Genomic DNA, 16,523 nt, shown 5'->3' on the forward strand with positions numbered 1-16,523 from the left:
CTGTGATTGGCCAATTTTGGGGTCTGTCCACTTACCTGCAGGCTATTTCAGGAAAACAGTTCTCACATTAATTGATTTACTGTTCTAGCCTGTATGCATGCATAAGGTAATGTGGATTTTTGTACATTCCTTTAATAATTCGAAGAGTAGTCTTGCATGCATGAATTAATGCTTTTTTATGCATGAATTCATGATGATTCATGTACCATAACCATAGCTTTATCCACAATGGGTGGTAAAGACCAATTTTTTTTGTAAACAAAGAAAACATCATGATCATGCGTAATAAATCATAATTCATGATGATGTACTCATCTTAGTTAATGTTTTAATTAAGGTGTTGTTCATCCATGAAGTCATGAATGAAAAACGTTGAACTCGTGTTAGTTCCTGATGATTCATGAGATATTAATGCATGAATGAATGCATATTTCATGCATGAAGAACAGGCCTCACTTAGAAGCCTATTTTCATATCGGCTGGAGGAACGGCTCGATCGCAACCTTCGCTAGTAGGAAGCGACGACCGCACACACGGCAGCACAATTCGGAACACAGATGTGTAATAAACAGCGCTGCACATGGGCTGGTGCCGGACGAACTGAATCGTCTAGCCGAGTCTGATGATACAAGAACCGGCTGAGTCGGTCGGTAGCACCTTTCATTGCTACAACGGACCAACACAGGGGGCCCAAGCTATCAGAGACGTACTCAGAGTGAGGCAGCAGGTTAGTGACAGGGACCCAGCTAGGAAGGCCCAAAGGCGGCCTGAAGTAGGATCTGAGTTGTAAACACCTGTCTCTAGGTAGCGGGAGAGAATGAGAAAGGCGTGACCGGGTCCTTGAACACACTCTAAACTACCCTTGTGCATATCCATGAGTGTTTTGGCCTGGTAGACCTGTAACAACGGCATGGCATGCAGAGAGGAAGCAGCTTGCCCGCAAGCTCTATAAGCTCCGTCCATAAAAACAGACAAACTCACAGGCCGGCAAGGGGAAACGAGGGTCCGCTGGAGGGACAGCCACCTCTCACAGCTCCTCCTTCAAGGGTAGTGAGGGGGAAGAAACTATCCAGATCGTTTCCAGCAGTAAAAGGTGCCATCCATTATCTAGTCAGCTCTCCATGCACCTTGGGAAAGAAAGGCACTGGGGCGGCAGGCTGAGAACCAGCACGGCCCGCTCCTAAAAACCAATCATCCAACCGTGACTGAGGGGGACACGGTGGAGAGTTCCACTCGAGCTCGACAGCCGCGGCGGCCCGTTTCAGCATAGCTGATAACTGTGGATCTGGCTCAGGCAACGTTGTACTCCCTGAAGGGGACAACGCAGCTGAGTCATCATCTCTAGAGCCCAGCTCACCCTCCGATGTTGCAATCGGCATCCTATCCTCCTGGGGAACCTCCAATGGAACCTCTGGCCCATCCATTACAGACAGGTCAGCGCACTCAATAATGGAATCCATTGGTATCAGTGTGATGGAATCGTGAGGAGTCCACGGGGAATGGTTACCGGGCAGAACCTCCATCACTATCCTACGATCACCCAAATCATACGGCACACAAGGGTGGAAATTAATAAAATAGTCATGTCAAGCTCTAAAAATGTTTACATTTTTGGGAGAACAATTTTATTTTATTTTTAACAAGAAAAACAGCTTTGGATCAGATTTTTGAATGACAGTATGACACAGGAGACCCATGGCTGTTATTTTTAAAGATGCATTGATACAAAAAAAAAAACTATTTACTAGCAAGTAAACAAACAAAAGAAAAAAAATGAATCATTGCCCAAGGAAAAAAAATAATGAGAAAGTAATTTGTTTGTTTGTATCTCTTCAAATGACCATAATAATGGTGATTTATTAAATCATCTATAAACTCTTCCATAATCATCATTAAGTCAAACAAATTCAAGAGTCATACATCTCAGGAAAGGTGACAAAATAAACACAATTGAAGAAGGATTTACTAGGAAAATGAGTAGCAATGATTAAAAATAAAAAATAAGAAGGTAAAAACAGTAACAGCATCACCAAATCAGCTCCATCACACAGAACAGAGGATTTTACACATGTCTGAATATGTCCATTACTGTATATAATATTATATTTAAAGCAGTTTATATACAAACCACACGAAAATGACCTTGAACACTGTAGGCAAATGTCCATAAAATTAATATAAATGAAAATAAATATTGCCTGTTATTTGTAAAAATATTTTAATCTAAACTTGATGGTGTCATTATTTCTTCAGGGTGGTCAGAGGGTTTTTTTTCTCTCTTTTTTTTCTGAGAATAAAAAAAATAAAACAATGAACAATCCTCTATAAGTGTTTTCTATTTTAAATATTGTTGCAGATTTGCTCAGACTTACCAGTATTTTATTGTAATATTTTATTGTAAAATTGCAGGCATCTCGATTTCCTCTGGGTTCTGCAAGTCCTTCCTCCCTGCAAAATAAAACCATTGACTGTCCTCTCGTATAATTCAAAATAAAACCACAGACTGACCTCTCTTATAAATAAAAATAAAACCATTCACTGTCCTCTCGTATTTGTTTTCAGGCCATTGGGGGCCTGGCCCGCCCTGTGAGTCACTTTTTTTTTTTTTAGCAATTGGCTACTGTTATCAAAAGATATCGTTTTATAACTCCTGAATAAAAATAAAAATGTGTTTGGTCTGATTTTTAAAAAAATAATTGTAAACGGATTTGATTGGTTTGTCGATAGTGAGCGTGGAAATGCAGGTGACAAGCGGTCTTATTAAGCGAGTCATTGAGTCATTCATTCAAATGATTCATTCAAATGTCTGATTCATCAAGAATGAGACTAGGCTTGTTCAACTTGAACTGGTGCTGCACAGACCGATCGGTTTAAGAATGGGTCAGTGAATCTTTGACTCTACCAATTCGTTCAAAGCGCTGAATCATTCAGAACAAGATTGAGTGTTGCTGTGAGACACGCTATGCTGTGAACTTTGTTTTTTATTTCTATTTTGGCTTTAAAATAGAACAAAAACAGTCAATATTTCGTCTAAAATTTATTTTAGCTACTCGTCCGATTATTTTTTTTTATGACGGACGAAAGTTTTGGAGGCAGTGTGTAAACGTTATTGACACAATGTGAGGTTGTATTTATTTTTTAACGTGTTAAAATTTCAGAAGAGAATTTCGGACTCAGTGTGCAAGGACCTTTAGAGTCAGTACATTATACATTATATATTATTATGCACTATCCATCATTATCATTGTATCATATGTTCATAATCGATTTATGTTATTATGCAATGAGGTTGATCTCCCTGGAAAAAAGTAATGCCCGTCCGTGAATTTGTGTCTGGCGCTGGGGCTGTGTGTTTTTATCATGATTGCAGATGTTCCAGATCAGATGAGTGTGAATGATCAGATCGTTTGCGGCTCAAAACTCACCAGCTCTTCTTGCACAGATGATCTGAAGAAGAATCACAGTAGGAGCAGCAAACACTGCGATCTCAACAATAGTCACAATCACTGCAGGAAACATGAGAGGAAGAAGAGAAACTGTACATGACTGAAGTCAAGGGTATTCAACTATCAACAGTTATTGATGAAGCTTTTACAGACTGACTGATAGTTTAATGTTATAAAGCTGTCAGTATAAATGAACCTCTGTATAATAATCCAGCAGTCACACTGACTTCAGTTTCTCCTGGATCTGTGGATCACGTCTGTTAGTTCAGTTCAACACATAATGCCACATATACACAACATCATCATCACATAATACTTGAGCTGCACATCACAGAAATTATGAACATGTGCTGGACCTTGAATTCTGGATCATCAATATAAAGTGATTGGTATACATTTATGTACTTTAATGGTTTGTGTTCATTCAGCATTATAACAGGGCAGGTTTGAAAACATTTGTAAACATGTAAACACATGAAACCATTTCTACTTTGAGTTCAGCCAATCACAGTGAAGTGTCTATTTACACTAACTCCGCCCACCGACGTCTGATTGGGCCAGACAAAATGACGTTAGACGCTGGATGGTCCACAGTAGCAATAGTGTAGGGTTAAGGCAGTGGCAGAAAGTTGACGCAAATTGACCCAAGTTTAAAAAGTTACAACATTTGCAAATCGTTAGCATACCACTTTTTAATAATTTATACATATATAGTCATGTTTTGTAAATGATTAGTTCATAAATAACTAATCATTTACAAATGACTTATAACTGAATGAAAATATTTATAAAATATTAGCATATCACTTATTTATAATTTATAAATATATAGTCGTGTTTTGTAAATGATTAGCTCATCATTAACTATTAACTTATAAAATAAAGTGTTACCAAAAAATCTTGAGCACATTGACAAACTTATTACTTTGCACACAGTTCTCCATCTCTTAATGTTGTCACAGAGGAATCAATTATATATCTAGGGACTGATTTTAGAAGAAAACCGCATCTGTTAACTCATTAAAATATGATTGAAATCTGTATGAATCATCTGAACTAACATTCATCCTTTACAGCTCAAGCTTTAACGACAGCAGTGAATCCAGTCCACATCACACACTCTATGGATCCCAACTACAAACACACACGTATCTAAAGGTACATCATCACTGTCTTTCTCACATCAGCGCTTTGCAGATAACTCTAGGATTATCTGTCATTATATACTTACTTAAAAAAAGCATTCAAACCGATTGCCTTAAAAAAAAAAAAACAAGTGAAATAGGAATAGTATGTGGTACTGACAAATGCTTAGTTAGTATAGTTCACTAACACAAGAGTTCTAGTAACTAAAAAAGAACTGTAGAGAGTACTTGATAATTTACTTTAAATAAAATATAATTGTTACCATTGTTGTGTTTTGCAGGCTGAATGTTGAAGTCTGTGTGACTCAAGTATGATCAATTATAAGCTTTATAAGAAGATTATAAGACGTATTATAAGATACATTGGCACAAATATACAGGGATTATATAAACCCAATTAAAAGTTTCACAAGGTGTTTAGGACATAAGTGTTAACAACAAAATTATAAACGATCATTAATTGACATGAATTATAGTTTTTATACATCATTCATACACACATACATACATACATACATACACTCACCTAAAGGATTATTAGGAACACCTGTTCAATTTCTCATTAATGCAATTATCTAATCAACCAATCACATGGCAGTTGCTTCAATGCATTTAGGGGTGTGGTCCTGGTCAAGACAATCTCCTGAACTCCAAACTGAATGTCAGAATGGGAAAGAAAGGTGATTTAAGCAATTTTGAGCGTGGCATGGTTGTTGGTGCCAGACGGGCCGGTCTGAGTATTTCACAATCTGCTCAGTTACTGGGATTTTCACGCACAACCATTTCTAGAGTTTACAAAGAATGGTGTGAAAAGGGAAAAACATCCAGTATGCGGCAGTCCTGTGGGCGAAAATGCCTTGTTGATGCTAGAGGTCAGAGGAGAATGGGCCGACTGATTCAAGCTGATAGAAGAGCATCTTTGACTGAAATAACCACTCGTTACAACCGAGGTATGCAGCAAAGCATTTGTGAAGCCACAACACGCACAACCTTGAGGCGGATGGGCTACAACAGCAGAAGACCCCACCGGGTACCACTCATCTCCACTACAAATAGAAAAAAGAGGCTACAATTTGCATAAGCTCACCAAAATTGGACAGTTGAAGACTGGAAAAATGTTGCCTGGTCTGGTGAGTCTCGATTTCTGTTGAGACATTCAGATGGTAGAGTCAGAATTTGGCGTAAATGAGAACATGGATCCATCATGCCTTGTTACCACTGTGCAGGCTGGTGGCGGTGGTGTAATGGTGTGGGGGATGTTTTCTTGGCACACTTTAGGCCCCTTAGTGCCAATTGGGCATCGTTTAAATGCCACGGCCTACCTGAGCATTGTTTCTGACCATGTCCATCCCTTTATGACCACCATGTACCCATCCTCTGATGGCTACTTCCAGCAGGATAATGCACCATGTCACAAAGCTCGAATCATTTCAAATTGGTTTCTTGAACATGACAATGAATTCACTGTACTAAAATGGCCCCACAGTCACCAGATCTCAACCCAATAGAGCATCTTTGGGATGTGGTGGAACGGGAGCTTCGTGCCCTGGATATGCATCCCACAAATCTCCATCAACTGCAAGATGCTATCCTATCAATATGGGCCAACATTTCTAAAGAATGCTTTCAGCACCTTGTTGAATCAATGCCACATAGAATTAAGGCAGTTCTGAAGGCGAAAGGGGGTCAAACACAGTATTAGTATGGTGTTCCTAATAATCCTTTAGGTGAATGTACATACATTCACATACATTACATTACTTCTCTTCCTTTGAAACCGAATAATTGATTTCTTGTTGCAATCACTGCATCAATGGGAAGAAAATTACAATAGTATAATGAAGTTCCAAGTGCCCAACCAAAGGGAACATTAATCGCCATAATGGTGACTAAAAACATTTTAGGGAAATCAACATCAATTTATGAAGTCAGCTTATGTGATGTTCTCTCAAATTTTTCAGTTGTATTAATTTTTCAACATTCAAGATTACTTTGGGAAATTAGTAAATGCAAATAGAGAAAAATAACTGCAGAAGTGGAGGAAAAGAGTGAAAAGTCCATTAAGATTTTCCCCGCCTCAAAAACCAAGCTCAAACCAATCAATTAATCTTAACTTGGGTTTTCTGAGTACTCAAAGCATAGTATGTGATTAGTACTAGATTTTTTCTAGATTTCTAGTAACTAGGTTACTAGATTTTTACAATTAAGTTAAGACATTAAGTAAAGTTAACTAAAAAAGCATTACTTAGAATCACTGTTGGATTTTACAGTGTAGCATGTCTAACAGAAATTCTTCCAACACTGATTCATGAGATTGTTTTCTCACCTGAATACTTGACAGTGTATCTGACTGAGGTCTTAAGTTGATTTCTGAGAGTAAGCTGACATCTCCACTCTCTGTTGTCATCTTCATTCAGGAGTGTTGTAGTCAGAGTGATGATACAGCGATATTGATATGATGACGAGAATAATATCCAATATCTGGAGTCTGTCTTCAGATCAACACCAGTCTGATTCACCCACAACAGCTTAAATCCATCATAACGAACCTGATCATCACAGGAGGATCCAGTATATGCATATAACTGACAGAAGAGAGTCACAGAGCGGCCTGGACTGATCTCAGTCTGTGAGAATGAAGATGATGATGATGATGATGATGATGATGGAGACACTGAAACTGAACACAAGACACAAATCACAGACTCTTCAATCATCATCTAAGTTTAAAGGGAGAATTTTAAATTGACCACATAATCATAAACTTACCATGAAGAACATGCAGAAAAACACGTGCATCAAATCCTTGTTGAGTGTCATTCACATATTGTCTGAAGATGTATAATCCATAATCTTCTTCTGTGACATTCTTGATGTTCAGAGAGCAGTCAGACTCCAGACTCAATCTCTCATGTCTCTCTGTGTCTTTATTCTTTATCCCTAAAGTAATCAGTGCAACTGTCTCTGAATGTCTGAATCTGTTATAGTAGATCCATGTAGTTGATTTGCAGTCAGAAAGAGAATTATTACAGGGCAGATGCACATTTTCACCAGATCTGATGAACACATGAACATCATCCACTCCACTGATACCTGAAACACAGTATATCCCAGTGATCATTATTATATTAATAAATGAAACTACAAACAAACCCCTGTGACATCAGGACATTCTCAGTGTCAAATGTCAGTTATTCGGTAGGACTGAGCAAAAATATTGATACAGCTAACTATTGCGATATTTTTTATATTATATTTTAATTTCATTAATGAAATGTAATAAATTAATATAAAATAAATAATTAAAATACATAACAATATATTAAATTATAAAATAAAATATATTAAATAATTAAAATAAAATCTGTTTAATTAAATTTTATAATTTATATTGTTTAGATTTTTTTTTTTTATTTCACAGTATGAGTGCACAGCCAGATAACAGATGTTTCTTATAAGAACATTCTCCAAACACACAACTGACTTCAGCCACTGTCAGGTTTCGTACAGACGAAGCAGGCAAGATGGTAAGTTTGATATTTTAATAGCAGAATGGATTGGATACAGCGTGAAAGGTGAGTAAACAGGAAGTAGATAATTGGATGAAGCTTAACTGAATGATAACAAAGTCTCTCTTTCTCTTGCAGATACAGATGATGAAGATTCTCTGAAGATGGACTGAAGAAGATCAAGATCGACGGTAAGAATGCAGGTAGGTGTAGGAAGGGAGTCTGTGTGTCTTGTATTGACGTGTATAGACGAGACCAGATCATGACTGAAGGTTGAGTGCTGAATATAAAGGGGTGAGATGACAAGGTACAGGTGATGATAATTACTTAGAGGAGAGTGAATGCAGGTGTGCGCCAAGGAGGATTCTGGGGAGTGTAGTGCAAAGACAGATGAGGAAGACAGACGGTGGATGTGACATTACTCCCCCCTCCCGCAAGGCGCGACCCGCGCCAAAGGCAGGAGAACACGGGAGGGGGGGTGGGCATCCTGGAGTCCGTGATGGGGAGGTGGACCGGGTGTAGATGGACAGACTCCAGGATGGTCCAGACGGCCATGGCGGAGTAGACTGGTCAGGGGGCCATGGCGGAGTAGGCTGAGGAGGTGGCCATGGCGGAGTAGGCTGAGGAGGTGGCCATGGCGGAGAGGACCCTTCGGGTGGCCATGGCGGAGAGGACCCTTCGGGCGGCCATGGCGGAGAGGACCCTTCTGGCGGCCATGGCAGAGAGGACCCTTCGGGTGGCCAGGATGGCATTGGGAACGGTGAGGCCTCCACGGTCCCCCCAGAGAACTTATAGCCCCCCCCCCCAAAATTTTCTTGGGGAAATTATCAGGCTCTGGTTCAAGGCTGGATGAGACGGGGGGCGAAGGCGGCTCTGGGCTGGACAGGAACAGGGGTAAAGAAGTCTCTGAGCTGGGCAGGACCAGCGGCGAAGAGGGCTCTGTGCTGGATGGGACCAGCGGCGAAGGCTCTGTGCTGGACAGGACCAGCGGCGAAGGCTCGGGACCAGCGGTGAAGGCTCTGTGCTGGACGGGACCAGCGGTGAAGAGGGCGTTGAGCTGGGCGGAACCAGCGGCGAAGAGGGCTTTGAGCTGGGCAGGACCAGCAGCGAAGAGGGCTCTGAGCTGGGCGGGACCAGCGGCGAAGAGGGCTCTGTGCTGGACGGGACCAGCGGCGAAGGCTCTGTGCTGGACGGGACCAGCGGCAAAGGCTCGGGACCAGCGGTAAAGGCTCTGTGCTGGACGGGACCAGCGGTGAAGAGGGCTCTGAGCTGGGCGGAACCAGCGGCGAAGAGGGCTTTGAGCTGGGCAGGACCAGCGGTGAAGAGGGCTCTGTGCTGGACGTGACCAGCGGCGAAGGCTCTGTGCTGGACGGGACCAGCGGCGAAAGCTCGGGACCAGCGGTGAAGGCTCTGTGCTGGACGGGACCAGGGGTGAAGAGGGCTCTGAGCTGGGCGGAACCAGCGGCAAAGAGGGCTTTGAGCTGGGCAGGACCAGCGGCGAAGAGGGCTCTGTGCTGGATGGGACCAGCGGCGAAGGCTCTGTGCTGGACGGGACCAGCGGCGAAGGCTCGGGACCAGCGGTGAAGGCTCTGTGCTGGACGGGACCAGCGGTGAAGAGGGCTTTGAGCTGGGCGGAACCAGCGGCGAAGAGGGCTCTGAGCTGGACAGGACCAGCGATGAAGAGGGCTTTGAAAACTCTGGCTCTGGCTCGGGGAGAACGACGCTGACGCCGATGAGAGGAGGAAGATCGCTGAAGTCATCAACCTCGGACATAGGCTTGGCGGGCACGACGCTGTCAGTCACAGGCGCGGCGGGCATGACGCTCACAGTCTCAGGGGCGGCGGGCACGACGCATACTGTCTTGGTCTCGGCAGCTCTGGCGTGAAGTTTAGACAAGACCAGATCATGACTGAAGGTTGAGTGCTGAATATAAAGGGGTGAGATGACGAGGTACAGGTGATGATGATAATCACTTAGAGGAGAGTGAATGCAGGTGTGCGCCAAGGAGGATTCTGGGGAGTGTAGTGCAAAGACAGATGAGGAAGACAGACGGTGGATGTGACAGCCACAGCCTTAGATGAAATAAAAGAAGACATTAAATCTGTGAAGATCTCAGCAGAGGAGGATTAAACAACTCCACAAACAGCATTACAGTGGTGGGGACATGTCCCCAGCGTCCCCAGTGTAAATGACACCTATGGTCAGAAGTCTACAGAAGTTGATTTTCAAATTTCATTTGACATTACCATCATGGAGATCATTGTTTGCTTTAGTTGGGCTCGTGACTCTTGACTTTTAGACATTATATTTTCTCTGTCTGCTGTAACTGTGTTTGTAAGACTCATTTAACAGGAAAAGCGAAACGAGAATACATCCAGATGATGTTGGTTAGATATTGATGATAACAAGAAATCATCACTTAGTTTTAGTATGCAATCTTCGTGAGGTGTTATTCATTTTATATTTTACATTATAATAGCCCTGTGATTATACAGTATGAGATCCAGCAATGTCATAATAATTAATGAAGAATTTTCAAATGTGTCATTTAGACACAAATAGACATTAAGAATCAGCGAATGAATCTCAACAATGGTGACGATCAAACGCTTCATGCTGCAATGCATATTGGGTATCTAGTCTTTCTGCACTGGATAATATATATATATATATATATATATATATATATATATATATATATATATATATATATATAGTATTTATGGATGCACGCTGTGATCCCGACTCGCAGATGAGTTATCAAAATACCAAAAAATAGTTTACAGCAAAGTAGAGGATAGTCAAGTCACGTTTATTTATATAGCGCTTTTTACAAAACGTAGATCGTTTCAAAGCAGCTTTACAGAGATAACAGGAAAATAATGCAACACAGTTTATTAAGGCTTTACTTTAGCTCTAGAAGAAAATAGTGTCATTGTCCATATTGTGCAAGGTCATTTAGGTTGTAAAAATCATTAGTTATTAATTTAGTTCATTTATATATACAGCAGGACTGAAAACAGTGATGTCATCGTCCAGCTCAGCTCAGTTCTCATATAATGGTGTCAATGCAGACAGATCAATAATATTGTTGAATATTAATCATACGGACAGTTTTATGAATGTTTATTTAATGCACTTACATTTTTATTTAAAAAAATACTATTTCAGTTTTATAAGTTGTGGCATCTACATTATTAGTTAAAAGTGTTCAGTGACACAAATAGCTTTGCTAATAAATTGGAATGGAAGTTTTTATTTTTCTGCTGAGTTATCAATATAATGTGATACACATACCAGAATACATCAGGTGGTACACAGCAAGTGACAGTGACTGTGAGATCAGAACATGAATGTGAGGACGAATAAAGCATGTTCAAACTAACTCATTCACAGACTCCATGCCAGACCAGCTCTAGTAAAACATTTTTATGTAAGTATATTTATATTTAACCCTTTCTCGTGAGTTTAAAGAGCAAGTAGAAATGTGTGTTTACCTGTGAGAAGTGAGCAGAGAATGATCAGTCCCAGCAGACACAAATCACTCTTTTCAGACATTTTCTGTTTCTGTCAGTCTTCCCTTCAGTTTAACATCATCAGCCCCTCAGTAAAAATCAGTAAAAATGGTTCAGCAATACCTTGACTTCATGTGTAAAGACTCATGAAGTCTAGCATGAGAGTCCAGATCCGCACCAGCTTCTACTCAACTGAAGCAACCAGCTAAAAGAGAGAAGAGGAACTACCAACAGAATCCACAGCCATCATCAGTGTAAACACGGTTCAGAGATGATCAATGCTCGATGTGGTCAAACTGAGTTCTGAGTAACACGTTTCCAAACCTCAACAGTGAGCTCACAGCTCTGAAAACACGATGGAAAACATGTAATGTCACAATAAAAGCACAGCCCACAAGCACACAGTCACCTTGCTCAATTAAAACCAGACGAAAGGTTACACGAGTATAGAATACACAGTCTAACAAAGGAGAAGCAAAAAAATAAATAAAATCCTTCATATAGTAAAAATGTTTTCATTCATCCAATTAAAAAATAGGGTAATGGGTCACATCTATATTTTATTACTTGAGCCAATGAAAAATAAATAACTTGCCCTAAACAATATTTTCATAAAACATAAAAAATTATTTATTTATTTTTTTTGCTGAAGAAAGTCAATTAATTTAAATTCCATTTTTGATCTGAACAAAAATATATAGATAAAATATATAGATATAGAAAGAAATCTCATTTAATAAATATTACGTATTAGAAATTATTTGATTTCTCCAATCAAATAGATATAGATTTAATTAAACAATTGTTTCTCGTTTTTAAAAAAATACAAGTTAATATAAATTATTTGTTTTAAACAAACAAAAATACATGGATTTAATAAAACATGATTCCCATTAAGAAATATTACTTAATATTGAATCTTACCAGAATCTAATAAAATAAGACATCAATCATTTTCATTACATCAATATTTATTAACTTATTATACATATAGATTTCAGTAGCAAGCCACCATCAAAACAATGTTAAATCAATGTCAATGTGTCAATGCATTGAATAAACATCAACAATGTTGAAGTTTCATCCAAAAATTAATGGTAATGGCATTGAATCAATGTTATAATGTGATATTTGTTCAACACACAGCCTGAAAAAAATATTGTTTAGCGAAAGTTTTATGTTTTTCATTGAAACCATTTTTTCAGTGTGTTTTTCCACTGAATCAGACTGATTCTTCTCTGTCATGTTACTCCTGCCAGCTTCCTGATCTTGATCCAGTAGAGGTTTCATTTCATGTGTGATTCTCCTGTGTTCTGATTCTGGTTCGATCCAAAACTTAACGTCAGAATCAGCCAAATCAGGGATTGTTGTAAATTAGTCATGGGCTGGTCATGAACAATTTGTTACGTTACAAAAGACCGAACGAATCAAACCTGAAGACTCAAGACGTGACCTAATCAATTCTGTATCTGGTACCAACTGCATAGCTCAGTTTATGAGGATGTCACGTGATGAACGAACAACACAAACCGAAGATTCGAGAGTATTGCGGAAATGATCTATGTAGTGGTGAGACTGTAATGAAAAGCAAACCCACTTGTCTTTTAAGTATTTTATTCTTGCAAGAAGGCCATTTACACACAGACATCAGTTTTCTGCAGTGAAGGGCAACAACGCCTACACTGAAAAAAATTATACTTTGGATTAACTTAAAAAAATTGATGTAATTTGTTACAGCTAATTTTTTTAGATTTTCTCAAATTGTATTTTCCTCATGCGTGCAAATGTTACGCCTCTGTAAAAGAAGAAATAGAAAGTACGTCACGGACACGATGTAGCTTCAGTCAAGTCCAATGTTGTAATGGACGAACATAAGCCACACGTTCCGCACACAGGCTGAACGAGGCATTAGCAATCGTTAACATATCCTCCAATCACAAACTGGTACTTAAACTTATGGCAAAAATAAAGTGAAACTTACGTAAACAAGCAAACACTGCATATTGTAATTTAAGGTGCATTTCCACAAAATGTTATAGAAGTTAATAAAACAGCATTTTAAACATAGATCGTCTTTTTATCCTATTAATCTCTTTAGCCTCTTTTACCCAAAAAGCAATGGATTACCGATCTACAGACCATAAGTGTATTTTAACTTTCTCCTTTTTATGGACCATTTTAAGTATCTTTTAACTTATATCAACCCATTCAATGTATCAGTATTACATCATTTTTATCATCCTTACACAAACACTCATTGCTTTACTGAACACCAATCAATTATGGCTTTAGAATAGGCCTATAAAAGGCCAAAGGTCGAGTTATAGGTTTTTCGAACTGTGCAATACTGTATTTGTAACCTAGTGGCAATACAGGGTTAAAATTACTTTAAAATTGTATTAAAATAGTGTAATATCTCTTTAGGAAAAAAATCTGCCAAAATAGCTTAATATCCCTTTAAGAAAAAACAGCCAAAATAGTGTAATAGAGAGCCTAAGTCCCTCCCCTCCGCTTCCGGCTCATGGGACCTTATGTCGGAAAAAATATGTATGGAAGTCAATGGCGAGAGACAACTTATCTTTTTATTCCATCTGAACTGTGCCCTGAATTACACATATGATGTTTGTCAATTTAAAAGGTAATTATGAAAGTCAAGAAAGTCGCAGTTTGTCATAAAACAGAAGAGTAACGTTTAGTTTTATGTGAAAATCGCTCAATGAACTACATCTCTCGTCTCCCATTATGTACGTCACAAGATCCGTATGTGTGCAGTCTGGCTCAAAACACTCAGGCATGACGGTGTTACATTACGATTATAATATAAGACTATAGAAAAAATGTCAGACGTTAGCTTCAGTAAAGTTAGCTTCATTCATTGAGAGAAAAGGTATGATGTCCCATGTGCGCCTTCTGGGTTTGTAGTCTTTGTAATTACGTATTTTCACAGTCTTATACCTCAGCAGTTTTACATCAAGCTGCGACTTTCTTGACTTTAAAATGCATCTTTTAAATTGACAAACATCATATGTGTAAATCAGGGCACAATTCAAACGAGATCAAAATATTTGTTGTCTCTCGCCATTGACTCATAGACAGTATAAGAAGTGGACAGAGCCATCTCATTGGATCTCAATTGAGACAAGTGAAGCCCATTTTTAGCGATTTCTTAGCACTTCCTTTCCTGACGCGCAGACTCAAACCGAGCAAAGCGTTACACGGATCACGTGAGCAACCCGTCTGTCTTCTAGTAGCTGTGCCAAGAGAAATCTGAATCATTCCCTTCCGAAACTTGCAGAGACGGAGAGCGTGAGTAGGAGGTGTCCATGAGCTAGGAGTAGGAGAAACTTTTGCTAGGTATTCTGATTAATTATTTTGTCATTTTGCCCCTGATTGTCCGCGAGCTTCTCCTCCTGTCCATACGGTAATCTCTCTACTGTGCGACAGAGAGTCGCGTGGTTATGACGCAATCGTTAGCCTACTTTTACAAAAGCTGCTTCTACGGGGCCATAACATAAGCTACAAGGTAATGGAGCATTTTATACATTGTCGTGTTTCTTTAGAAATAAATAATGGACAAATGGAGTCTTCAAACGCCTCAGATGTAAAGTTATTCGCTGTCAAAGTGACGCCAAAATGAATGGGAGTCAATGGGATGCTAACAGCAGGTGAAGTTCTGCTACAAGATGGTGGCACGCGGCCGGCTTCAACTTCCGGTCGACTTCCTTCCCGCTTGCATTGACTACCATACAATATTTTTCCGAACTCCATGGTGGTCGACCGGAAGGGGAGGGACTTAGGCTCTCTATATCCCCTTAGGAAGAAATCAGCCAATCAGGAGTGATAGTTCCTCCCTAGCTGAACATGATTGACAGGTCACGAGGCAAATTGCGTGATTCGACCATGCGCGCGAATATGTGAGAGAAAGAGAGAAGACGAACACGATTGATGGCAACGGGAAACGAGAGGAAATTTACAGATTTAAAGTTAACAGAGTGATAAAAGTGAGTGTATTAGCAAGCTAAAGAACCAACACAGAAGACAGAATAAGGAGGAGCAACCGAGAGTTTGGAAAACCCCGTTTTCCACCTGTATTTGTCTCAGTAAGCTAGTGAACTGCATGATGTTGATATTGCTTGCTAACTGTGATACAAAGTTTACAAAGAGTACAGAAATAGTAAGCTGATATTTAAGTTACCTGAACACAGCTGTTTTTATGTTCATTTGTTTTGTTTTAAAGACTAGCTGAGTGAATTACACAGCATTTCTATTGAAGGGGATGTTATAAAAAATGCTATATGGTTTCTATGATGATTTTATTTTAATGTTGTGAGTGGAAATGTTAAACTTTAATGTTTAAATTCTGCTGTGAGTAGATAAAACATTTTGTTCTAAAAAGGGTACTCTAATTAGAGTATTAATATTGCAACTACAGCTATGTGTTGCAACTTAACTTATGAAGAGCCTGTATTGTTTACAGTTTTTCTCTAATCCAGGGATATAAGAGTATGCCATTTTTGTTGATTTATTATCAACTGTTATTAATTAAGTATAAGGTTGTGCATGTTATATTCTAGATATTGAGTTGAGATTTGAAGTTTGAACTAAAGTGTGATAAATAGGCCTGAACATGTGATCATTTAGTATTATGCAGAATGTGATGCTTAATGTTACATGGTTGTTATGCTTTAGTATGATTGTTGTACAACATATAGATATATAGAACATTGTTTTAAATTTCCTGTTTGAAAAAAAAAAAAACAGGTCAGGTCTTATGGACAGAGTGAAAACTACTTGGAAGATCCTTTTCTATCGATGGCGAGCCTCCCAGTGTGACCGTGAAGAGACGCAGACCAACTCATCAAACGTTTTCCCTGGTGGTAGGAAAGTATCAGTCGCCTGAGCTGGTAC

General features: G+C 39.3%; 2 protein-coding genes across 2 annotated transcripts in view; both read right to left on the reverse strand.

Annotated features, from left to right (window-relative positions):
• Window positions 1–2,376: 2,376 nt before the first annotated feature.
• LOC311087880 (uncharacterized protein) overlaps window positions 2,377–16,523 on the reverse strand; it is a 60,573-nt gene continuing 46,426 nt past the window's right edge. Inside the window, exons 5-7 of the mRNA XM_084121357.1 lie at window positions 3,643–3,690; window positions 3,426–3,506; window positions 2,377–2,448 (exon numbers count right to left, since the gene is read on the reverse strand). Of these exons, the coding sequence (XP_083977483.1) occupies window positions 2,393–2,448; window positions 3,426–3,506; window positions 3,643–3,690 (185 nt within the window). The 3' untranslated portion in view covers window positions 2,377–2,392. The remainder of the gene's footprint in view (window positions 2,449–3,425; window positions 3,507–3,642; window positions 3,691–16,523) is intronic.
• On the reverse strand, window positions 3,698–11,894 carry LOC311097535 (uncharacterized protein; the record flags this gene model as incomplete). The annotated part of the gene is made up of 4 exons (XM_084137299.1): window positions 11,598–11,894; window positions 7,361–7,684; window positions 7,141–7,271; window positions 3,698–3,703 (listed from the first exon to the last, which is right to left on the reverse strand). Exons 1-4 carry the CDS (start codon window positions 11,656–11,658, stop codon window positions 3,698–3,700), a joined length of 522 nt encoding a protein of 173 aa, XP_083993425.1. The 5' UTR covers window positions 11,659–11,894.

The sequence above is a fragment of the Abramis brama genome (genome assembly GCF_963993115.1).
Source record: "Abramis brama genome assembly, chromosome: 1".
In the NCBI taxonomy this organism is placed as follows: domain Eukaryota; kingdom Metazoa; phylum Chordata; class Actinopteri; order Cypriniformes; family Leuciscidae; genus Abramis; species Abramis brama.